The sequence below is a fragment of the Ochotona princeps genome, chromosome 1 (assembly GCF_030435755.1).
Source record: "Ochotona princeps isolate mOchPri1 chromosome 1, mOchPri1.hap1, whole genome shotgun sequence".
NCBI classification, from domain to species: domain Eukaryota; kingdom Metazoa; phylum Chordata; class Mammalia; order Lagomorpha; family Ochotonidae; genus Ochotona; species Ochotona princeps.
The window spans coordinates 18,198,483-18,224,495 of record NC_080832.1 but is presented as its reverse complement, the minus strand read 5'-3'; the positions used below and the strand labels follow the sequence as shown (position 1 = coordinate 18,224,495).

The 26,013-nt window shown below is 39.1% G+C and overlaps 1 protein-coding gene across 3 annotated transcripts in view; it reads left to right on the top strand.

Annotated features, from left to right (window-relative positions):
* The window catches only part of ADGB (androglobin), a 170,280-nt gene that overhangs the window by 6,576 nt on the left and 137,691 nt on the right, over positions 1-26,013 (top strand). For all 3 annotated transcript variants that reach the window (XM_058666997.1, XM_058667057.1, XM_058666939.1), the window contains exons 2-3: positions 18,222-18,381; positions 22,197-22,289. In XM_058666997.1, the coding sequence (XP_058522980.1) occupies positions 18,222-18,381; positions 22,197-22,289 (253 nt within the window). The remainder of the gene's footprint in view (positions 1-18,221; positions 18,382-22,196; positions 22,290-26,013) is intronic.

Here is a 26,013-nt window from a genome sequence, read left to right as displayed (position 1 = left end):
TGGAGATAGTGCCTGAAATCAGCTTCCCAGCTCTGCCCCCAGCTCTTCCTCTTCTGTAACAAAGTACCACCCCTTTCCGAAACAGCAGGGTGTTCAGGGGAGCTATCCATAGACTCAAAAAGGAGGGTGTATGTGTATGCTTGCTATTAACAAAAGAGGACAAAGATCTTCAAAATAGACTAGTTATAAAAGCAAAAGGAGAGGAAACGGAGAAAGGTGACCTGCTTTTTGTTTGTGTGTTTGTTTCATTTTGTTTTGTTTTTAGTTTTGTCCCAGTTCTGAGCCAGTAAAACAGTGAAAGTGAAACCACTTTCCCTGAGAGTTAGATCAAGGGCCAAAGATTAGGACTATATACAAAAGCTGGCAACAGAACCTGTCTGCATAATGTTATAAGGCAAAACGCAGATGCATTCATTGCAAGTTTGAGACAAAGCCCTACATTGACCATACTTGAGGTCAGGATCTGGGAAGAATTTGGGACTACTTTGCAGTATAGCTAAAGAACAAGGTCATGAGGGAAGCACCTGGAGTTGTGTAAAATTTGGTCAGTTTGGGCTTTGCAGGTGCAGTTCTGCTTCCTAAAGACCTGCTGTGTTTCTCGGGAAAAGTGGTTGCAAGTGGGCTCTCTGGCACTTCCATACCAAGGATTGTATTGTTTCAGTTCTAGTTTCTTGGGAAGAGCAGAAGCTACAGATCCCCCAATTCAGGTACATTGGCTGAGGCGGACCAGCAGAAGCGGTTTCCTTTCTTTGCTCTCCTGGTCCTCTTCTGAAAAGGTGCAGGTGCCTGCAGGGGGAAGCCAGGGCCCAGCAGCTAAGCCTCACATTTTCGTTCTTTTCTGGAGTTCTCTTTTATCCACCCTGTAACTTTGCTTTCTTCTACCTACCTTCTTTCCCATCTCCCTCACTTTGGTCATTTAAAACAATCATTCCTTACTTAAGGCACTGAACTCACATCCCTGGCCCTTACTATGCAACCATACTCATGTATGAGGAAGCGAATCCACTTCACTGTGCTTTCCTCCAAATCAGAGGTCATCGTTTTCTCTCAGCAATTTGTCTATTTCCATGTTGTTCCTTTTAGGAAAAAAAATCGTTTCCATCTTATGTGTCACCTCTTAAGATCAATTAGCTTCGCCTTGCCCCTCTCTCCTTGGCCCATCACACCCAGCTGATTTCCGTGTTCTTTCACCTGTCTGCCTTGGCTCTGCATCTTCGTCCTGTCATTCCCCAGTTGAGGGTCTTTTCAGTTCCCTGGAACCACTGAGAAAATGTAAATCCCTTATCATCAGTTGAGGCTTTTCTTATCCAGTTTGCTCATTGTGTGATGCTGTGATTAGTCTTCATACGCCATTTTGCTGGCAGGTTATTCCAACTTAAACTTTTTATCATTGAATAAAAGGAGGGGAGGAGAGCTAATACAGGAGGGGAACGGAACAGAGGAAGAGGAAGCTGTCAGCTGTCAGCAGGGCAGCCGGCTTCAGCTCCCGTCTAACCAGACTCGGTCATGTTTTGTCTTGTCCTTTTTATGTTCTACCTCTACACCTCTTCACAATTTGTCTTCTTTGTTGATGGAGGCTTCCAGGTTTCAGGCTTGCATCCATATCTAAAGGTCCTTGAGGCTGACCTTCAAAGTAGGAAGTACTCTTGCCCCCTCTTCGTTGCTAGCAAAATCTATTATTACCTTCTTCACGTCTGCCTTTGCTCTTTAGTTTTGATATGCATTCGTTCTCTGAGAAAAGGAACTGGATCCTGTTCCTCTTACACATTAAGGACAATGTATTGGGAAAATAAATAACAATTGAACGTTTAACTTTAAATATCCATCTAACTAATGTTAAAAAACACAAATAAAAAGCAACATGACAACTTACCCCGTAATTTTTATTTTTAAAGATTTCTAATTTATCAGGAGCATGACTCAGAGTGCCCCTAGCTCACATGCAGTCACTTGTATAAAGCTCTTCACAGTCCAGTTCCTTCAGGATGTTAACATTCCTTATGGAGGCATGCGGATTGCACATTGCATAAATAAACTGCTCCTCACTGAGTGAAAGCATGTTGTTACACTGAACAGCACGCCTTAACAAAACAATGGCAAAACTCCAGACTCTCATTTGCTTAAACCGTTAATATTCTTGTGGTGAAACTGCCTCCATAAAATAATCTAATTAAAGTGGATATATGGATTGTGTGTGTGTGTGCTTGTGTAAGCCATACTCTGCTGCCTTCTAATCACTTCAAATATCTAATGGCTTTCCACCTTTCCAGCAACTAAAGTCTTCATTGATGATAACTCTTGTGCATTTGTAAATTGTGTTACACACTTTGGTTCATGTATTTCAGAATTAAATTATTTTGTCAACTTGTGAAGTATGTGGCTAATAAGAACTTTTAAGTCTCAAGCTATTTTATTAGTATTTTATTAATAGCAGGACCATAAAATATATTTTAATAAAACCATAGGCTAATCTCATTATATGCAGCCATAACTGACTTTTGTCTGAGTTTATATATTAATCAGCATATTTAATTAGCCAAAAAATAGCTTATGAAAGAACATATACATAAATATCACTTACTACATTTGATTTGATCATTAAATATGTTATAAAATGCAGAAATACATTTAACTGTATTTTGTAAGATTAGGCGCATATAATATTATTATGTAGTATCATCTGGATTTCCTTAATTTGCATTTCAAAGTTCCTTATGGGATCCCAGAGCTTGCAAGATGAGGACTTTTGCCACTAGGCTACTGAGCTGGGCCCAAATTTTGCATATTTTTAAGCCATCCAATTTCAAGTATTTGTTTTGGGTTCCCATGGAAGCAATGTATAATGACTTGTTTATATCATTCCTATATTCCTCATTTTGTCCTTGTGCACAGTCTTGTCCACCCCTTACATGGTTTAACTTTTTAAGTTAGCCATTGTGATAGATGCATAGTAGTAGCTGCATTTTTTGAGTAGACTAATTATATGGGGCACCTATCAGCATCAGGTTTTTTTATTGCTGCATTAACAAACTACCAGGGGCTTACAGTGACTCTGAACTGCCAGGTGGTTCAGGTAAGTTCTGAGTGCTTCAGAACAAAGCCACCTATCAGCACGTCAAATGGGCCAAGCATTTATCCAGAGGTTTTGGGGGAAATGCGCTTCCAAGTTTGCTAGGTTTTGGACAGAACCCATCCCCTTTTGGTTGTAGGTGTGAGCTTCCACTTTCTGTGCAGGCAGTCAGAAGTCTTCAGTGTTCCCTGAAGTGGGCTGCAATTTTTTTCTCTTTCTCTCACATCTCACTCTGTATTCAAGGCAACACTGGTATGTGGGGTTCTTCTCATGCCACACATTTCAGGGTTGCACTTCTGACTGCCTTTCTGCCACCTTGTGAAAGCTTCTCAGGGAACATTCACTCTTCCAGGCAGTCCCCTAAGGTCAGCTAGCTCACTTATCACTGTGTAATCACAGGTGCAATGGATCCATAGCTTCTAGGTATTATCATGGATCATCCCTGCAGGACAATTTCTGAAATTCTGCATATTGCATAATTCATGTGTATCCTTTATTATGTGGTTCAATCACTATCCACCCGGTAACAAATCAAAACTGCAGCGAGGTATCATATCACTCAAATTAGAATAAAAAATGCTAGTAAGGATACAGAGAGAAGGGACCCTTGACACAGAGTTGATAGGGACGCAAGGTGATACAGTCATTTCAAGAAGAACACGGAGATGCTTTCAAAAACGAAAATAAGCCTATCCTACGGGCCAGGCAGCCCCATTTGGTGTAGACGACAGAGACAACTGTATTCTCACACTCACTGCAGCACACTACTTAAAACAGCCAAGATATAAAATCAGTATAGGTGGTCATGAAGAGATGAATAAAGTATGTGATAGATTTATAGATAGATGAAAGATACAGATATTGATAGCCAATAAAATATTATACATGCATGATAAGAAATTAAATCTGAACATTTACAGCAAAATGGACAAAACTAGAGATGACGGTTAAGTGAAAGACACCAGACACACACACACAGGCAAATATTGCATGCTTTCTCCCACACAGAAGTTAAGGAAATAATGGATTTGAGCTTGAGTGACTCCAAGGTTTGGTAGAGAGGAATAAAGGGAGATTGATTAGCAGGTAAAAAAAAACATCAGTTAAAAGTAACGAGTACTTGGGGTGGGTGGGAAACCGGGTGGGGCTTCTCCCTCAATATCCCCCTTTACCTCAGATACATGATGGAAACAATATGGACATAATAGCTTTACCCACTTTCCTATCCCCCTGAACCTTTTTTTTTTCTCTTTCTTTCTTTTTTTTTCTTTTCTTTTCTTCTTTTTCCTTTAACTGTAATTAACTATGTAAAGATTGTCAACAACAATACAATAAAAAGAAAAAAAAAAGTAACGAGTTATGGGTCTGGTGGTAGCATAGCAGCTAAAGTCCTTGCCTTGCACGCTCCAGCATCCCATATGGGTGCTGTTTCTAATCCCAGAGGTCCCGCTTCCCATCCAGCCTCTGCCTGTAGCCTGGAAAAGCAGTCCAGGACAGCCCAAGGGCTTGGGACGCTGCTTCTGGGTGGCAGACCCAGAAAAGGCTCCTGGCTTTGGATCCATACAGCTCCAACTGTTGTGGCCACTTGGGGAGTGAATCATTGGACAGAAGATCTTCCTCTCTGTCTCTCCTCTCTTCCAGTAAAAATGAAATAAACCTTAAAAAAAAAGTAATAAGTCCTAATGTCTGAAAACACAGTGGAAAGATCAAAATTCAAAATAATGTGTTACACATTATGTAAGAAGTCTGAAGAAGGGAGATTGTGTAGGCTACAAACAGGAAAAATATGAGGAAATGTGAACTGTAATGACCTGGTCTGGTTGATAAATCTGTATAAATATGTTGAAATAGTTCACTGTATCCCATCAAAATGTGCAATTGCATGTTAATAGAAATTTGATTTTATCTTCTAGCCAGGGATATTCCAGTTTTTATTGGATTATAAGGAACAGCAATAATTTAAAACATACTTCATAAACACTTTTGCTCCAGCTGTGGCTACTGTATGATTTTTATTAGCAGTGTCCTTTGAGGAAGAAAAGTTTTAACTTTGGATGAAGACAATGTCAGATTTTATTTTATGGATTGTGTCTTTGATGTGTTATTTGAACTACCTTTGGGTAAAAAGATTCTCTCCAATCTCTTCTTCAGGAAGTTTTATAGTTTTAGGTTTTGCACGTAAGTGTGCTTGAATTTATCTTTTTTAGAGAATGAAAAATATGAATCAAAACGTAGTTTATGGATGAATATCCAATTGTTTTTGCACTACTTGTTGAAAATGTTATTCTTTCCCTCAAGATTTGCTTTGTAATTTTGATGTCCTTAATGTGTGTGGGGGCCTACCTTTCCACACTATTACTTCGGTGTTTGTCTTAATGCCCTAGTTTTATTTCTTAATTAATAAAACTTTACTAGTAAGATATGAACTCAAATATTATCTGTTCTTCAGTGTTTCTTGTTTGCAAGGTAGTTTCATCTACTCTAAAATTTTTGTGTTCCTAAATATTTAGACTAACCTATGGAGATTTTCACTGGGAGTAATTATCGTGAATTTGTTGGACATTTTGCATGAATTAATGTCTTCACAGAATTGAGTCTTGCAACATTGCGTCTGCTCTCTCTTCACTTATTCAGGTGTTCCTTTAATTTCTTTCTCCAATATTACAAAGTGTTAGTGTAATGTCTTGAAGATTATGTATCACACATAATAAATTTGTGCCATTGCAAATTGTATTTTTGAATGGAAAATAAGTTCAATTTTTTTCCATGTTATTTTTATCATCTGACATTGTTGAACTCAATTATAAAGAGAATGTTTTGGAAAATACCATCAGATTTTCTATATAATCATGTTATCTGTATGTAAAAGTAGTTTTACCCCTTCTTTTTAATCTGAAATAGTTTTGCACTTTTGTCTTACATGGATGGACTGGCTACATCTTTCGGGAGAATATTGAACAGAAGTGTGTGTCCCTGGCACCTATCTTATTTCTGATTGTAGCCAAAAGTCATTCAGTCATCTATATGACAACTGATTCAATCCTGATTAAAAAGAATTTTGTGATCCCAATATCTCTTCTAGCTATGACATAGTTTATAGTTAGTTCTTCCCTTATGTGTGGTCAATTCGTCCTTTCTCTCTGGTAGTTTTAAGTTACTGTTTCTAAATTACTCTTGATGTTCTTTTACCTAAGTTTTCTTCTTTAGGAATACAGTTAATCAGTATTGTTATCAAAGACAAAATAGACCCATTAATGACACTAAGAATTACCTTCCAATAACTTATTTTTGCTTTCTGGAATCCCTTATCTAGCTTTTAAAAGCATTTATGTTTTTGTAAAATAGACTGACAGGCTTATTTTGGTCATATGTTATTACAGCCCATTTACTTGGCCTATAATGTTTCAGCCAAGAGGTCTTCCTCTACTGTAAGTGGGGGAGTGTCTTGTAAGTGACTTGGTGTTATCCTTTTGTGTTTTGTCAATAATTAGACTATAATACACATTGAAGAGGATCTGTTTCTTGTATTAGGAGTCCTTTGGGCTCCCTGGTCGTGATGCCATTATCTTTCTCAGTGTTTGAAGAGTTTCCAGGAGTCATTTTATGGAATAAGTTTCCAATGCCTGTTCCGTTTTCTTGTCCTGCTGAAATATCTATACTAAGAATATCTGCTTGCTTAGTGATGTCTCATAAATCTCAAAGATTCTGTTATTCTCTTTTCCTTTTTTCTTTCTTTTTTCTTTTTACCTATTTCAGAAGCCCTATCTTCAGGCTCAGAAATTTTTTCTTCTTCTTCTTCCTTCCTGTTTGTTCACTTTTGAGCTGAAACTTTCAACTTTATTTTAGACTTTGTATCCTACATTTTTTGGCTCCAAAATTTTTTGTATGTTCTACATCTTGTCGATTTCCTATTCTTGTATACTTCCTACAGTCTTCCTAAAAGAATTGTTTTAGTATTCTGGTGTAGCTCATTCAGTTTTCTCAAAATTCCTTTTTGAATTCTGTTTTACACAGTATGTTGATTTTCATTTCTTTCGTTCATGTTGGTTGAAGTCATCGTGTTCTCCTGGAGGCTTCCTTTACCTTGTTTTTTTCATGCTCCTTCAGTCCCTTGGTTTTGGTACATCTAAAGGGCCAGTATCTCTTCTCAATTTTGAGAATACAAGAAAATGGGCCAACTGATTTATTTGGGCCTTGGTGCACTGAACCCCTCAGGATGGGATTCTCAGTTGCTTCACCAAGTTGTGGGTTTGGTCCACTTTTGCCTGGGCTTCTAGGTCTGAGGTTGTGGAAGTGAGGTTCCCTGCTGTTTCTGAGGCAGCAAGAGAATGAGCAGTGCCACCCAACTGTTTTTTGGGGTGGGGGTTTTTAAAAACAAAGGATTCAAAATGTGCTGCTCAGGAACATCCTGTGTGTGGGAGGGCATACATTGTGGGCAGGGCCAAATTTCCATGACAATGCAGTGAAGTCACAACTCCTCAGCACCTCAAACAGGAGGGGTCTGCAAGAACATCAGGGATCTTCAAAAGTAAATGTCACAAATGTTTATGGTGTGAGTGGGGTCCATGGGGGTTTCTGATTATCTTTTCTTGCCAGATTGAGTTTCCATTGATTCAAATCTGATCTCCTGAGATGGAACAGCAAATGTTTCCCTTCTATATTAGGCTACCATGAACAATCTTACTCTGCCACATTTAACCCAGTGCTTTCTTTCCTGCTATACTGTCCATAAAATGTCATTGGCAGTGACCGATTTGTCTCAATTATTTGTGCTGATAAAATAAGGAGTTAGAGTTTAATAAGATGAAAATGTAGAAATAATAAATCAAAGTTCATTAAAGTACATTACAGAAGAGGAAGGGGTGAAATTAAAGAGAATTTGTCTCCTTTCTTTCCTTCCTCTCTTCCTTCCTCCCTTCCTCCCTTCCTTCCTTCCTGATTCAGAGCTTTTATACTTAAAATATAGGGACACTCTACTGGTGATGTGATTGTGATGTTCATGATTGGCAGTTTTGATTGACATCTGGGAATTGCATATCTTTCAGTTCCCTCTGTGCACGTTGTTGTAAACCAGACATTTCTGGTTTGACTGAGCTCCTATTGTCTCACAGCACTCTAACCACAAGTTAAATCACAAAGTGAGTGGTCTCAGGTGACATAGCAGAGGACAGGGTCATTGGAATCACTCTTGGAGGAGGGTCTGAGGGTCTTCCCCGGTTGCTCATGTTTAATTCTCTGCCTGACAGACATCTCTCAGAACCCAATACCTCAGGGAGTTCCGGTGATGATCCCTGTGGTTGGTTCATGCTATGTAAGTATATTGATGGATCATCTGAGTTCCCTTGCTTGCTGCCTCTCAAGCAGGGAGGGTTTATTGACAATGCCCACCCAGGGAACCCAAGTAGAAGCTATCCTTGGAACTGATACAGTTCTATCCATTTTGGAGAATCATTGGGGCAAGATGAACTCCACTTGAGAAAAGGTAAAGCAAGCAAGGTTGAATACACATGGTCCAGACATAGAAAGAATTAATAGGAAATAAATTAATGGGATTACAGGGCCCAATGCAGTGTGATTTTCATGGGATTAACAAGGTATAAGGCTAATAGGGATCCCAGTAGTTTTCCCCCAGTCCAATGGAAGCTGGAATAATCGGTTCAGGTAGGGGTAATAATATGTGTTACCAAAGTGCACCAAAAAGTTATGAGTGTTAGACTCCACAAGAGATTGATAGATGCTTTGCAATAATCAAAATCTGTTGTATTATTATCTGCAACTTGCCAGTCATGATTACCAGGGAGTTGTCTCCCCAAAAGTGAAGGGTATGTTATGGCTATATATTATCCCCCTCCCCACCCCCGGAGGCAAGGAAGCATTCCCTCCAGGTGCTTGCATGGGCATGCAGAACCAAAGAGGCATCTTTGGAGACAGCACAAATTGTCAAATTGTTACTGTTTTTCCCTTGGTTCTAGTGTAATTATTATGACCGCTTGCACGGGGACACGCTGCAGAGGACATTCTTGGTTTTTCACTTTTCAATCCCATAGGGAATCTGTAAGATGAAAAACATAAACAAATACCTTCTTTGGTAAAACAGTACCTGTAAACAGTAGAAATCACAGCAAAACTTTTCCTGAACTTTAAAGACAAAACATTCAAGAAGAAAACCTCCAATATTTAAGTAAAATGTTACCAGAAATGCCTGGTGGGTTCTTTCCTCAGCTTAATATGGAAATAAAAAGCTGGGAATCTGTTGCAGACAGAAAAGTTTATTTGTGAAGGGACCAGGTGAGCAGGGAAGGGGAAAGCACTTCCTGAGAAAAAGAGGGAGGTGGGGTGCCTCTGGAAAGGGGAGGGAGAGAGAGACACCCAAGGTTTGAGGAAGGGTCTTAGGATTTTAAGCATCCCTGACCCCTCCTTATTGGGCGGGGAACCTACTGGCAAGATGTTCCCCATTGGTTGTCTCTTAATTAGTTAGAAAATGGGTGGGCAATTCTGGTGCCGCCCACCTGAAGGTGTGGCCAAGACCTCAGCAGGCCGGGATGGTCTCATAAAAGACATGGAAACCTCACTAGTTCATTCGGCCTCCTGTAGCTAACTTCATTTGTCTCAGGAAATGACCAGTTGAAGCCCAAGTCATGGAAGAGGGAGAAGAATTCACCATCAGTGGAACACTAACAGAAGTGCGTGGAGTTGGCTTTATTAGAATACACTGTGAAGAACCAGTGGGTGAGCAGGGCAGATGGACATTCACAACTGTGACAATATGCTGCAAAACACTGGGAGAATAAACCAATGGGAAGCCAAGGGCTACTGCAACACGCATTCCACTCTAGGAAATGGCAGAATGCCACTGGCCATAGGTTATTCCCACCAGTAATGGGGACTTTTTATGACTGGGATTTTTAAATGGATACTTTTTTATTATCAGGGTCCAGTGACATCCACATTGTTTGATTTCTATTTCCCTTTTTTTATTCTTCAAAGTACCGGAAATTTTTATCTAGTCCATTGATCCTAAGCACCCTGAAGCCTGTTATTCAAGCTTCAGAGAAGAATAAGAACTGTGGATGGAAAAAGATTTAAAATCACCAAGGTTAAAATTTCAAAGCTTAGTAGTTGTCATGGAGAACCAGTTATGTTCATTGCATGTGGAACTTAAGAAATCACCTGATAAAACTTTGTCCCTTTTTTGCTTGCTGGGTGTGTGACGGGAAGGACAACCTGAAAGATTTTTTTTTTTTAAAGATTTTATTATTATTGGAAAGCCGGATATACAGAGAGGAGGAGAGACAGAGAGGAAGATCTTCCATCCGATGTTTCACTCCCCAAGTGAGCCCCAACGGGTCGGTACACACCAATCCGATGTCAGGAACCTGGAACCTCTTCCGGGTCTCCCACACGGGTGCAGGGTCCCAAAGCTTTGGGCCGTCCTTGACTGCTTTCCCAGGCCACAAGCAGGGAGCTGGATGGGAAGTGGAGCTGCCGAGATTAGAACCGGGGCCCATATGGGATCCCTGGGCTTTCAAGGCGAGGACTTTAGCCGCTAGGCCACGCCGCCGGGCCCAACCTGAAAGATTTTTGAAAAGTGCATGGGGGTTGTTTGGCAGGACAAGAAACGTACGAGTAAAAGTTTTAAAGGACTGGATTTGGACTGTTCTCCTATGCAGGTTAAGAGGCTTGAAGACTACAAGAGGAGAGTAGAGTTACTTCTTGGTGTGGGCAGGTATCTAGCCCCCATGTCTACTAAACACCATTTTGTTATGTTATCTGTCACACCCAAGACGGCTCCAGGCTCAGCTGTGGAGATGGAAGATATGGGAGACAGCAAACTTCCAGTTCTTTTTCAGGACAAAAATCTTAAACTTTTAAGACTTATCTTTCTCAAGCAGTGGGAAGTTAACAATAATAGCAGATAACACAAGAGATTAAATGTTCCTCAGAAGAGGAATAGTAGGTTTTTTCTATTTGCTGTGTATTTAAATGTCTACCCAATAAACTTGTAAACTTATAGTTGTAAAATGAAATAAAACTATGCCATTGTAAAAATTAAAAAGAAAAAGAAGCAAAAAGGGGGAGGATGGGTGGGGAACATGGAAGTCTCTAAGGTGAATTGAAAGGCCCAAGGTCATGGGTCCTTTTGAGTTTACCAGAATCACCTAAGCTAGGAATGGTTAGCCACTGTCTGCAAAGATCAATCGAGGCTGCACTGCAAGTAGTTCAAGAATTCATCAGAACAATTAGGGAGAGAGAACAGAGTTAGATTTGTGAAACTCACAACAAGGGAACCCCCAGCAGGCAGGCTAGCCAGTGGCTGTCTGCTGAACATACTATAATGTAAAAGACATGCTGACAGCAACCTGGGTAAGTGGCAGCAAAAATCACCACCAGTGATTGGTCCCTGACAGAATAAGGAATCACAGGTCAGTGATATTAAGGTTATGATTGTAAAGCAAAGTTTATTAAAAGTATGTTTCCAGAGAAGAATAGGCCAGTTGAGAATGTAGTCTCCTTTCATGGTTTTGGGGGTTATCCTAAAGTATGAAGGGTGTTGACAGGTGGTGTGGCCATGGTGCTTGCAACTGGCATCTCTGATTGGCATCTGAGAGTTGCATACCTTTAAGTTTTCTTTCTTTTAATAGAGCATGCACTTGTAAACCAGACTTTTTTTTTTATTTGACTGAGATCCCATTTTATCAGGCCACTTTAACCACAAATGAAGCTGCAAATTGGGCAGTTGGTTGACTCTGGGTGGAGAACAGAGTCTTTGGTTTTACCCTGACATAGAGTCTTGTGACCATTTCCCCAGTTGCTCATGCTTATTTATTTATGTTTTTAATTTTTAAGTAATACCTTTTTTTAAAATTTTATTCATATATCTGAGGTAAAGGGAATATTGAGGGAGAAGCCCCACCCAGTCTCCCACCCACCCCAGGTCGCTGATGTGGGGCATGCTCTGAGATCCTTGCTCAAGTGGTTTTGATAGTTCACCAGTTATGAATCGCTGCCATTTTTGCCACTCCAGGCATGATGAGGTTGTTGAAGAATCCACTGATTGACATAGTCCATCATAGAGTCTCCATTTGCCCAGTATTTTGCTGCCAACATATAGCTGAGGTGGTGGATTGACCTGCTCTGTCTTCCGTCTTTTCTTGGTTCGGGTTCTGAATCTGCCATTTCGATTGGGGAGATCCCCAAAAGAAACTTTGAGTTATTCCCAGACCAGATTGTTATTTGTACTAGCAAGTATAGGGCCCGCCACAGTCCATCGCCCCAATCAGCTGGTGGTTGCAATTGCTGGGTTGGTTTTGTTTTCAGCCCTGATTTCCACTGGAAACAATGGGTGTTGCAGTCCGGCCAGGTTCCGCCCAGCACATACTCAGCCCTCACATAAACCAGTAGGAGCTGCAGCCCAGTCAGAGCGACCCAGAATAACCCCAACCAGGCCCGCCCCTACCCTGGTTTGCCAGTATGTGTAGCAGACTAGTCCAGTGTGCCGCATATCCCATTTGGCTCTCATACATGTCAAAGGGTATTGAAGCTTAGTTCCATCTAACCAGCTCAACTATCCAGCCCTCATGGATTTTGTTGAGTGCCTCTCTGTCTAGCCAGCCCAACCCCTGTCCGAGTTTTTTTTTCTCCCATGGGACTAGTAACCCAAGAGGGAGGAGCCCACTATTTCCCTCCCAGTTCTCTCTCACTCCCAGATTGTGCACTCTCCATGTGGTTCCGTGGTTTAACTTGACAGTATCAGCCCCCAGTGGCAGCTTCTGCTGTGGCTAAGCCCCAACAACCCTCACCAACTCTAATTATGTTTGCACCAGCAGGAATAATCAGCCCAGCCTGGCTTTTCCCTGATTTTGTCCACATGAGGCACACAGGTGCTGTAACCCTGCCTAGTCTGATCTGTCCCCATCCCAGCTCAGGCTCTCCAGTGGGAGTAGCTGTCCAGCAAGGGAACCACCCTTTATTCCCCTGCTGGCTCTGCCCCTCCCTTCCTGATTCTCACGCGTACTGGATGGGTGCTGTGGTCACATCTGGCACAGGCAACCTCACCTTGACATTCTGTGTTGTGCACTGCTTTTGTCACGACCGAACCTGGTTGGATTTGCCAGTGGATGATGTGAACTGATTCAGCCTGGTCTGCCCCTTACCCATGCCAAATGTATGCCAGTGGGACACTTTCCATGACCTCTTCTGGGCTGTTTCCTTCCATGCTTCTTGCGCTTACTTGCAGGGACTGTGTCCTGCCAGAGGAGTTGCCGAGGCTCCTCCATCAGAACCCTCCTAGTGCCAGGTTTGACTCATACCAGTGGGTTCATGAGCCAGCACTACTCAGTGCACCTCCTGTCCTAGCAGGAACAGTGGCTTTTCTTAACTGGCCTTCAACCCATTCTGGTTCTTGCTGTTGGATGTTTCAGCGCAGCCACAGCTCGTCCATACCCACATATAGCCCATGCATGGCTCAGTTGGGGTTGCAGTTGCTCATGTTTAAACTCTGTGCCTGACAATTAGAGCCATCCTCTGTGCTGTGCTGCTCCTAGTTGGGGAAGGAGCAGTGGAGCAAGCCCCTGTTCTCTGGCTTTCCAGAGACCTGGTCCACAGGTGCTGCACTTGGGCCCTGGGACTTCTCCCAGCCCTAGGTTCCACCTTGGCAGACATAGAGCTGAGCCCAAATACTGCACATCCTTTCCTCTCCTCCGTGTGGGAGATATCCATAGTCATGGTGATGCAGGTAACATCTTTCTACCTGACTTCTCTAATGTGCCAGTTCAGATTATTATACTAAAACCAGCCACTCCAATGTGTTACCGTATTTCCACAATCATTGAAAAGTACATTGGCACATGAAGAAGAATCAGTGGAGAATCTCATTCAGCCAAATCTTACTGAATTTCCCATTTTTAAAATAATATTTTCCTATTATCATTACAAAGTATGGACTTCTCATTTTTCTTTTTTTTGCTCCAAATATTTTATTTTTATATTGGAAAGGCAGATATACAGAGACAAAGAGATACACAGAGAAACATCTCTCCTCCGCTAGTTCGCTCCCCAAGTAGCTGCAGCAGCCAGAGCTGAGCCAATCTGAAGCCAGGAGGCAGGAACTTCCTCTAGGTTTCCCTCTAGGTTTTCTACATGGGTCCCAGGGCATTGGGCCATCCTCTACTGCCTTCCCAGCCAAAAAGTTGGATGGGAAGTGGAGAAGCCAGGACATGAACCAGCACCCATTTGGGATCCCGGAGAGTACAAGGCAAGGAGATAGACACCAGGTTAGAGCACCCACCCCTGCCCTGCTCCTTTTTCTTTTAGAGAACTTTAAATACATCCATCTTAAGAACCTTTAAATTTGCCACATTATTTCTCACTTGCTGGGAGTGATATCTTTCTTACATATATTTATATTTAAATGCCCTTCATAGTTAAGATTTCTTCTTTTCCTTCATAATTTATTTAGGTTTGCCTTTCACAGATATTTTTAACATATGCATATTATTCTCCATGTTATTACCATTTGAGTTTTATTATGTGGAGTATTTTTTATCATTGGAGTATTACTATTTGGAGCATATTATTCTTTGGAATTTGGACAGCCTTCTAGGATGATCCCTCCCCATTATGAAATGAAGTGAAAACCTCACAAGTGCTACAATACTAAGTACTTCCTTGTACATTGGCAAAGAGCCGCTGAATGTTCTCCTGTCAACTATTGGTCTCTCTCTGAGAACGTTTCATTAATTCAACTGCTAAGTAGTGAATGGATTGACAGGCATCTGCAGCACAGTAATTCAGTACCAGGGCAGAGTCTGTTTCCGCTATTGGCTACATGTATCATAAACATTTCAAAAGCAATTGTATTACTCCTTCATCCACCAAGGCTAGAGAGGGAGTGAGAGAGAGATCCCATCTGTTGGTTTACTTCTCAAATACAAGCAGTGCAATGGATAATGTGGAAAAAAGGAGCCAGCAAGCCAATACAGATTATACGGCAGCAACCAAACTACTGGAGCCATCGCCACTAGTCCCTGGAGTCCGCAATGGCAAGAGAAGCAGAAGCAGAGCTAGAACTCAAACGCACACTCTGTTCTGACTCTAAATGATTCCAATGTTTCCATGACTTTTCATTTTCTGTACTTTGGCAGGATTTTGCACAGTATTACCAGAGCCCAAAACTTCCTTAATTTCTATTGTTTTAAAATTATCTTCAGAGACTTGATGAGCCCAGAAATCAAGTGTTTTGAAACTTCAAAAATCTCTGGTACACTATGAGCACGAGAAACATCTGTCGGTAGACTCCGAAGAAATACTGAAAGTTTCAAGAACAATATTTATGTCGCTAAAAGCTATGTCTGACATGGAGCTACAACTGTGCATTGTTTCTATTGTATGTACAGCACCAAGGGTGATCTGTTGGGCTGGTATAAGGCACTTCTAATGAAAGCCTTTTTAAGCATTCTTCCATATAGTAGGGAGCATATTTAATGTGTTCCACAGAAAGTAGGCCAATTAGTGATGCAACATAACAGCTTAAGGGAGAGAGCTGGAACACTTACTTACACTTGACAGAATGAGGAGGGAAGCAAAACACAATTTAGTAGAACATTATATATTTAAGGAATTAGATCTGCCTTTCAAAACTGTTTCAGGATTTTGTTCTTCCCAGATGAGTAATTTAATTGTGATTTTGATGGCTATGAAGTTACTGGTTTCTTTTTATCTGTATGCTATGACAATACTTGAGAAAACAAAAATTACTGTAATGTGATATTTTTCTCATTAATTTTTCTGTAAGTATTATGAAATTCTGTTTCTTGAGAACCATTCTAGTCATACTTTCTTTTTTATTAGTGTACAATACTTAAGAATATTTCTTAATAATGCACATGGTCTCAGAATATTTTTATAGCAACATCATGTATCGATTTTTGTGAAAATTGATGATGCTTCAAAATTCCTGGATAAGGAATAAATGTCTCCAGGAACCAGAAGTGAGGAGGTTATTGAAGATAGGTGTATTATGACTCTAGGGAAGTCTCGTCAGTTTGAAGCTGAAATGCTTTATTTTAATATATGAAGGAAAAGATATTGAACCCAAATTAAGAAGACAGGAATGTTCCAACCACAGGAAAAGCCATGGCTTTCCAAGATTTTAATTTGTGGTTTTAAGGTGAGGGAGGAAACTCACTTGCATATAGACAGATTATAAGAAAACAAGCTTTTCTCCCGCTAACATTAGGAGTCCACTGAGGATGCCTTAGAAAATGGAGTTAAATGCAGGATGGAAGGAGCCAAGGACACTTATGAAATACAGGCAAAAGCACAATTGAATAGGTGATGAGACCCTGGTACGACTAAGAAATGTCCTTTGCTGAATTAAGTCACTGACATTTTAATGAGTGTGAATTACTAGCCTTGACTGGTAACATATTTGTAATTATTTTCTTAGGATTTGAATTCTCTCCTAGACCTTTAACCATTATAAGCATACACATATTGCTTTGGAATTGCTTCTATTTTTCCTTAGGTCACTAAACACTTCATGTGTCGTGAAGCAAATGAAACAAATATCTGGTGTTAAGTGGGTGGGACATGGCTGTAAAAGATGGGCTGGTCAGGAAAATGCTTCACCCAGATTTCACTAAAGGAGACGATGTTTGAAGAAGATATTCTGTTTCTTGTTCCAAGTTCAAAATTTAGTTGATGTTACTTCATCTCGCTTGGTGAACATTTGGTACTATTATACATTCTTTCAGTTTTGGGGAAGCTGCTCTACCTGTTTTCCAAGATGTCACCTTGTACTATTGTCCCACCTTACTCTGTTCATTTTCTATTGCTGATGTCACAAAATACCTCAACTTCAGTATCTCCAAAACTACATGAATTTATGGTCTTGGAGTTTGAATATCAAAAATCCAAAATTGGTATCTCTGAATCAGTAGCAAAACCCCAGCAGGGCTGCATTCCCTTCTGGCGGCTTAGGTCACCTGCACAGTCTTCACATATCTAGTAACATCTCTGAATAGAATCTCCTCCACCCTCCACTTCAACCACCCGGATTTCTCTATTATTTCTAAAACATTCCCGGATGCTCTATGCATCTGGAATATTCTTCCTCTCTATTGATACACAATTGATATTTTCTATCTCCTGCTTCTGGGACATGTTTGTTACTTTTCTGTAAGTATCCACAAATCTTAATCCATCACTTTTTTTTCAGCTATTTTTCAAAATACTGTCTTGTTACAGACATTTTTATTTTGTTAACCTAATCTTGTAAAATCTCTTGGTAGTGATTTTTCACTTCACTTCTCATGTTGTAAACTTTTCCTTAACTTCCACTGTTGAATATGCTTACTTATTTTACTTACTTTATGCTGTGTACTGAACAATACAGGCAGCAACTGCCTGACCGATGACTCAGCCCCAGACATTTCCACTTTTCTCTCTGTATCATGCCAAGACAAATAAGTATTATCTGATCACTAAATTAATATTTAGATCAATGTTTTTGAACATGAGAGATATTACCAGTATGATGATAGATTTAGAGTGGAGACTATAAAATAATATACAGAATGATTTTATTTTAGAGGAAAATGTATCTCGTATATATTTGTCTGAGGGGGAAAATAGCTGTTGTTAATATAGTGTAAAATAAAAGTGTGGTTTTCTTATTAGCCTGGTTTGTATGATCACATAGTGCTTTTATATTGGAAAAAAATTTAAATTACATCTGTGTTGATACTCTAAAAACAACTGATACTGTAACCATAAAAAAATGTTTGCTAGACTGTGTATTATATGCAAACAACTGCTACATGTTCCTGATAATGTTACATATTCATGCTTGATTTTCCTTTATTAATAATTAGAAACTACTGCCCCAAAATACTAATAGAATAATCTTCTGGGAATCATTTAGTTATCTACTACCATAATATGTGGTAACTGTTGGGAACAAGAATGACTGTGTGAAATATTGTATTGAATGTGACTGCTGACAAGATAATTAAGTTAATGTCATGCAATTAATCCAATATTTTATCTCAGAGATTTTAATTAAAACTAATTCTCTCTTTCTTCCTCTTTTCCACTTCCCCCACCCCAAAACACCCCTGTACTCCTCAACACCATCGGCCCTCATTTCTAGACAATACCCTTTTGGTAATGTACAATCTGGCTTTAATGAGCAAAAGAAGGGAAAATTTCCCATCTGGCCAGAGTGGAATGAAGCCGACATCAATACAGAAAAGTGGGACACTGGCAAAGGAGGAAAAGAAAAGGACAAAACAGGAAAAAGCCCAATATATGTGAGTAACTTGAATAGGATTAGATCTCATTCACGTTCTGAATTGTATGATGGATTAAGATTTGTTCACTTGTCTTTGGTCTTCTCACAAGCTCCACTGAGAAGGGAATCTGTCTTACTTTACTTCACCTCCTTACCTTTCCAAGCCTGAGCATTTGGATAAATGGTAGGAAATTAGATCAAAGGGCCACAATGAAAGACAGAAATTAAGAGCTAGAGCATATTAGGTTATAACTTGTGGACAGAGTGAGGAACCAGACAAGCGCAAAGGATAATTTAAAGAATGAAAGTTTTCATTGGACGTAAGAGTTGCTGTCTCTTTCTTGAAAGATGCTACTGTGAGATAGCAAAAAGGTCTCACTCAATATCGTGGTAAAATACATTGATAAAATTCTTAATTGCCCTTAATTTACCTCGGTCAGGAAAATATCACGTTTTTCTGAAAGTGGGACTATGTTGAGTCTTTACATTTTCCAGTAAGATCATTTTATATTCCTTCCCTTCGGCCATGTAAAAATTTCGACTTCATTTGTAAATAATCCTTTGTTGTGGCTACTGTTGTAGGTTACATGTAAGGAATGTAGCCTATGCATATGCCTCTTTATTTGATACAGTATCTCACTTGAAACACAGTATAAATCTGACACAAAGCAATTTTCAAAACATAACTAAAATTGACAAAATGACTAAGATGATATCTCTATATTTAGCAAACATCCCAAAAGTGGCACACATTAGCATTTGAATTGTGTTGACAAAGATACATATTCACAAACTGTGTGATTTATCCCAGTGATTTCTTCAAAAAATATGTAATGAAGTTAAAGAATTGCTGACCCTGTTAGCACTTGAGCAGTCTCCAAATTAGCAATGTCTTAGGGAACACATTCTTTTTTCCCGTACCAAATGTGATTCTCAAACACTTAGAATCAAAGAACCTTTGGGTCCTCTATGTTCAAATGAAAATTGACCTATTCCATGCACTTCGGCAGTAACTGGAAACAATGGGCACGTGTGTATGTGTGTGTGTGTACACATGTGTGTGTGGCATTCAGAATTCACATCTGGAAGATACATCGCATGGTTTTTCTGCTGAGCAATAGAATTCTGGGAGAAACCTCGATAGGAGTTCCTTCAAAGTGTGAAGCATCAACAAGGAGGGCACAGAAACATTGTTTTGGAAATTTTAGAATAGAATATAAAAATAATGCTTTAGGATGTTTAGGTTACTTTATCAGATCAAAGTGGAAAAAAAAAAACTTTTGCAGCAGTATAGGAAGTTGAACAATGTTATCAAAGCAGTGCCATACCTGTTAGAATCTTTGAGGGGACTGGCCGGGGCAGGGACAGGGAAGAGGAAGGGAGTAGAAATCAGAGATTAAAGTAGTAACAAGTGTGCTGGTCACCTGAAGTCCATTCCAGTTTGGGTTGGGCATTTGCAGATTGGGTTGGCCAAATAACATGTCCCAAGTAGATACTGGACCTTTGCAGCAAAGAACAGTACGAAACCTCCAGCTCTTTCTGTGAACACGTGTTCTCTGGTGAAGCACAACACTTTGAAACTGGCCAACATCCCATTCTTCCACCACAACTTTCAAAGATAGGAGACACCAGACCAAACTACAAAGTGGTAACATCGGGACAAATCCCTTACTCTCCAAACCCAGGACTATCCCACAACCTCAGCATTCATGACTCAGACTCAGCATTCATGCAACAGCCTCTTCCCTAAGGTGAATGGCCCCAAAGCCTTGTGGCTGCATCTCTATGATATGGCAGCGCTGTAGCTCTTATTCCTAATTCACAACATCACGTATTTTACCAAGATTCATGTCTCAAGCTTCCAACTGTACCAGGTATTCTTAAACTTTTGTAAATGTCAGGCTCGTTTTTAGGAATGAGGGTAGTCATCAGGAAATAATTCTCAGATGAGCTAACCCTTTCCTCCAAGACCAGAGTAATGTCCCATTTTTTTAGCTAAATCATGGTAAGCAAAGAATGATATGGGCCAACCGAACCAAGAAGAATGTGATTAAATACTGGAAGCAACACACCTAAAGTAAAATGACACAGGTAACCATGAATTTCTGAATATATGAGGATCACATACCTACACATGCACCCTTTATTTTCCTCAACAATATTTAAAGTTTAGAAAGAAAATTGTCGTACTGTCCTGGGGTCTGTGTTACTCTCTCTGTTCTGGAGAGAGAAAGGCTACAGTCTGGAGCTGCCAAAGCAACTGAAACAGGAACCAAAATCAAAGGGATAATTGCTGAGAAATGCACTGACATTTTTGCTCATGAAACTTAGGATACTAGATAATACCTTAGAATGTTTACAGCATTCTATGCAATGTAAGATCAAAACAAAGTCTTTAAATCATTTTCAAGTTCACTTTCTACTCCACCTGCCAAATAAACTGCACAGTAAAAATAGTTAAAGCATATATTTATGACGTATATAATATATGTTATTATCTTATTCAGTTAAAAAATGACTAGGCATTAGGCCGAACAGAACCAAATGATTGAAAACTGACACCCAAATAAACTGATAGAAACTGAGCTACAAGTGGCTTTTATTTTTGAATTGTGTAATTTAATGCTACTAAATTTATATTTACAAGCCCAAAAATATCACATGAGGAAACTTCACAAGTTTATCATAACGCCTAGAAACTTCAGCCAGTTTACCAAGATCTGATGCATTGGGCAGTTTGACTGAATACTGAGGTGTTCCTGTTTTCATTCATGTTACCCTAGTGTCTTAAATATGACAACAGATACTACAATTAAATACCAAATCTTAGGTTTGTAACTCAGATAATGCCCTCAGTCGTAACACAATGGCCTCAAGCCACATTAGCTTTAAGGTAAAAATGTATTTACCATGAAAGCCACAATATTTGTCTCTGTCCTTAACAGTGACATTTATTTGTTCCCTTTCCTCCATACAGATAATTTAGATTTATCTAGCATTTTATTTACAGTCATCACTTCTCAGGCTGCTCCTTATAATGACCTTTTTTCTTTACTACCTTGTGAGCTCTGAGAACTCTATTTGGTAGCTACCTGAAATGTCTCTAGTTCAGTAGAATGCTAGCTTTTTGGAGTAAATATCATACTAGACCCCTAGCAGGTATTAAAAAAAATAATGATCTAGTTACAGTCTGAACATTTTTCAGGAGAAATTGGCATTTGTGTTGTTTGAAAGAACATAGGATGGACCTTGGGCTGATGAACTGTCCCATTCCTGACTGTGCAAATGTCTGTATCTTGATTGTTGCTGGTGTGTTGTGTTTTCAAGATGTTCCTGTTGGAAAAAACTGGAGAACAGGAACACAGAAACCCTCTATTATTTTATAAGGTTTCTCCTGAGCCTATGAAGTAATTATCTCTGAATATTAAAATTAATTTTAAAAATTAATAAATGAAAGTCAGGTAACACACCAGATTTCTTTACATATAATCCTGTTTATAATTTTAACTTTGATAATGTTAACCGTAAAGTCAATGTTTTCTGATCTTCTCAACTCAGGAAAGAAAAAAAATATGCCACCTCTAGTACTTCTAATTAATTTTCACACCACATGTAATTTGCATTCTAAAGGACCCATTAATTCTATACAACACCATTAAATCCAATGTTCTCCAAATACTTCATAAATTAGCCCTGAGGGCAAACACACTTGTAAATTCTTATAGATTTACCAGATCCATGTGCTTATTAATTCATATTGAAGTTTACTGGTTTTTTTTTTGCTCTAAAAAAAAGAAGAGGAAAAAAAAACCCCTTGATTTATTTCTCATACAGCACTTTTTTGAAGACCCTGAGGGAAAAATTGAATTACCAGCATCACTGAAAATTTATTCTTGGAAACGTCCGCAGGATTTAATTACTAATCGGGTAAGAAATCATGTTAGTATTAAATAAAGTACTCATTAATTATGAAATTTAATATCCTAGTAATAAAATTTTTATTTTTAAAATTATTTCAAATTTCTTTTGCAATATTCAAAAGGAAAGTTAATATGTTTTGACATTTCAATCAAATAAGGGTTTACTAGTATAGCATGATAATTTCATATCCTGATTCCCAATAAATGGTGAACTTTTTTTAAAGATTTATTTATATTTATTAGAAAGTCAGATATATCTAGAGGAAGAGAGACAGAAAGAAAGATCTTCTGTCCAATGATTCACTCCCTAAGTGGCCTCGATGGCTGGAGCTGAGCTGATCTGAAGCCAAGATCCAGGAGCTTCTTCTGTCTCCCATGTGGGTGCGGGGTCCCAAGGCTTTGGGCCATCTTCTACTACTTTCCCAGGCCACAAGCAGGGAGTTGGATGGGAAGCGGGGCCGCTAGGACACGAAGCGGCTTCCATATGGGATTCCAGAGCATGCAGGGCAAGGACTTTAGCCACTAGGCACACTTGTGTTTAGGGGCTTTAGTCTTCACAATTGATCTGTTTCTCTAGTGTTTATCAGCCAGAACTTTTTCATCTAAGAGATTTACATCTAATTTCTCCATTCCAGGGATTCTTGAAACATTTTCCAAAGATCATTTTTCTTTCTGAACTCCACAGAATACCCATTTGAATCCTATGAGCTGTGACATCATTTTGGTCATTGACATTTTATACACATTTATTTACTTTCTTCAAAATTATGCCAGTTTACATCTAATTGTTAGGAAGAAGCAATAAGCTGCTTTATAAAAGTTTACTGCTTGGGCCCGGCAGCGTGGCCTGGTGGCTAAAGTCCTCGCCTTGAACACCCCGGGATCCCATACGGGTCCCGGTTCTAATCCCGGCAGCTCCACTTTCCTTCCAGCTCCCTGCTTGTGGCCTGGGAAAGCAGTTGAGGACGGCCCAAAGCTTTGGGACCCTGCACCCGCGTGGGAGACCCGGAAGAGGTTCCTGGTTCCCGGCATCGGATTGGCGCACACCCGGATGGAAGATCTTCCTCTCTGTCTCTCCTCCTCTCTGTATATCCGGCTTTTCGATAATAATAAATCTTTAAAAAAAAAGTTTACTACTTGTCGAATGGTTGTAGGATTGGCAATTGTCCTATACACTTTCTACACAAAGTGATTTAATTCCTACAAACTTGAGCCTTCTGCGTCTAAGATACTAATGAAACGACAATCATTCACCCTGATTGTTGACAAGACTGTTTAAATTCTGTAAGATTTACTAAGCTGAGAAAATAGCAAGATCTTCCCCAAATCATAGAATATTTCAGAAAAATCTACTTATGAAATATTTTATATTTATTGATTGAATGACCATTTAAAATACATTTTTTGAGAAAGAAGAATCCACGGTCATCAACTACTCCACATCCCAATTGCCCACCATGAGTGGGATGGAGCCAAGAATCTAGAACTCACTCAGCTGAGTGCCAGGAACTAAGTCACTTGGACCTAGCAGGAAGCCAGAGCTATCAGAGACAAGACTCAGTCCCAAGCATTCTGTAGGCTATACAAGCTACTTAGGCAATGTTTCAACTACCACACTAACCAGCTGTTTTACTTGAAACATAAATTAACCATGTTTCAAGTTGCTTATAGTATGAGATAACGCAAATGAATATAAATTTTGTGGTTACTATGTGTTCATAATACTGTGTTATTGATGATAGACTCTGCTCAAGGTATGTAATTTACATTTCAAGCAGTTTCTGCAAATAAGAATCAGTATAACCTCCTTATGGATCTTCTTCTCTCTCTCTCTCTCTCTTTTAGCAATATTTCAGTTTTGAGGCATGCATTTATACAGAAAGAAAATCTACTCTTTGTTTTTGCTGACGCTTGGACCTAAATTTATTACAAATGTGCCATCTGCCTCCACATCGCCATTGTCCTCTGCTCTGACTGCTCTTGAGCAATCAGACTAGAGATGGGACAGAATAGCCAGAACTGAAAGTCTGGCTACACAGAGAATTCTAGAGTAATGTTTGTTCATATTTTAATGTCTAGATCCATAGAAATATCCACCCTTTACGTTGAGAATCATTAAATAAAGACACAAAAACCTGAAACAAATATTCTCAATACAACCGTAACTTCCCATGAGAAATTTATTCTATTCTATCTCATCTCTCTCACTACTCCTCAAACTAGATCAATTAATTGGTTGATTGATAAATAGATGACAGTTTTATTGACATGTGAAACCCATGGTCCTAACTCAAAACATTCATTTCATGAGTCAAAAATAATTGCAGCCCCAGAAACACAATCGACCTGTAACATACCCCAGGATCCTTAGTAAAAGTCAAAAAAAAAACCCAAACAAACATGTTTTTAAATCAGAAATTAGGATAAAGACTTTAAAATTCCAGATTTAATATATGAGAGTCTACCTGGGCTGTGCCGAAGAGTGAGCTAATAGGGTTTGTACACATAGACCTCAATTGGATCTATATATATATATATATATTTTTTTTTTTTTTTCCTGAGAACTAGACATCTTGATTGAGACCCTTAACCACTGGTTATATTTCACAGGCATACAATGTCTGAGGGTTTATTCTGCTCCAGATACAAATGTGGAAAATATAGATGCTCAAATGCCATCCTAAAGATATCTGCCTTAGGATTTGTCGTCTTTCATCAACTCAATTCCTTCCTACATTTTATCCATTTGCATGTGAGAAGTTTAATGTGCCAAATGTCCGGCATCCAATATCTAACTTTTACTGCCCCAATGGCATTTATAAAAAGTTTGAGCATTTTGTAAATATCTTCTCAAAATTAGGAAAACCACAAAATGCTTCCTTTACAATTTATGATGAGAAAAATAAACTCAGGCCTTCTAGGTAGTTTTAGGGCAATTTTCCTCAAGTATAAAATGATTTTTTATTGAACTTTCAAGGTGTTACTTGTGCACATAATTGAGGATTGTCCTCCATAAAAATGTAATCATCTAATCAAATCCACTTTCATATTCACCTTTATGACAAATATATAAACTTGATGTGGATTACAGCTCATCAAATATGCACAAGTCATATTTTCCCTATTATCTTTATTTTCTAGTTTACAATTAAATAGTGACTAACAAATTAATTTTAAAGCAGAAATTTTAGGAACATAATTTTAAATTGAAAAAGATTTTTAAAAGCTGTCACAACTAATATTTTTCAACCAAAATGAAGACTTTTTTTGCAGCTACTACCATGTGTTAACTAAGCTTCAGGCTTAACTTTTGTGGTTTATTTACATTTCACATCACTTGTAATTTCTCAGGTTGCATCTGGATCGATGCTAACTTTATCTGCATTTTTTATATATGTATATATAATATTTTTATATTAGCAACTATATTTTACTTTTAAAGATTTATTCACTTATTATAATGTCACATCCAGTGTGAGAGAGAGAGGGAGAGTCTTCCATCTTCTGGTTTACTACCTAGATGACAACAAAGGCCAGGGCTGGGCCAAGCCCAAGCCAAGAGCAGGTAGCTTCCTCAGGTTCTAGTAGCAGGGTGACATGGGTCCAGGGACATGAGGCCTCTTCTGAAGTCTTTCCTAATCCATCAGCAGAAGGCTGGATTGCGAGGAGAACATCCAAGACTCAAACCAGTGACCATATGAGATATGGGCATTGTAGGCAGCAGCTTTTAC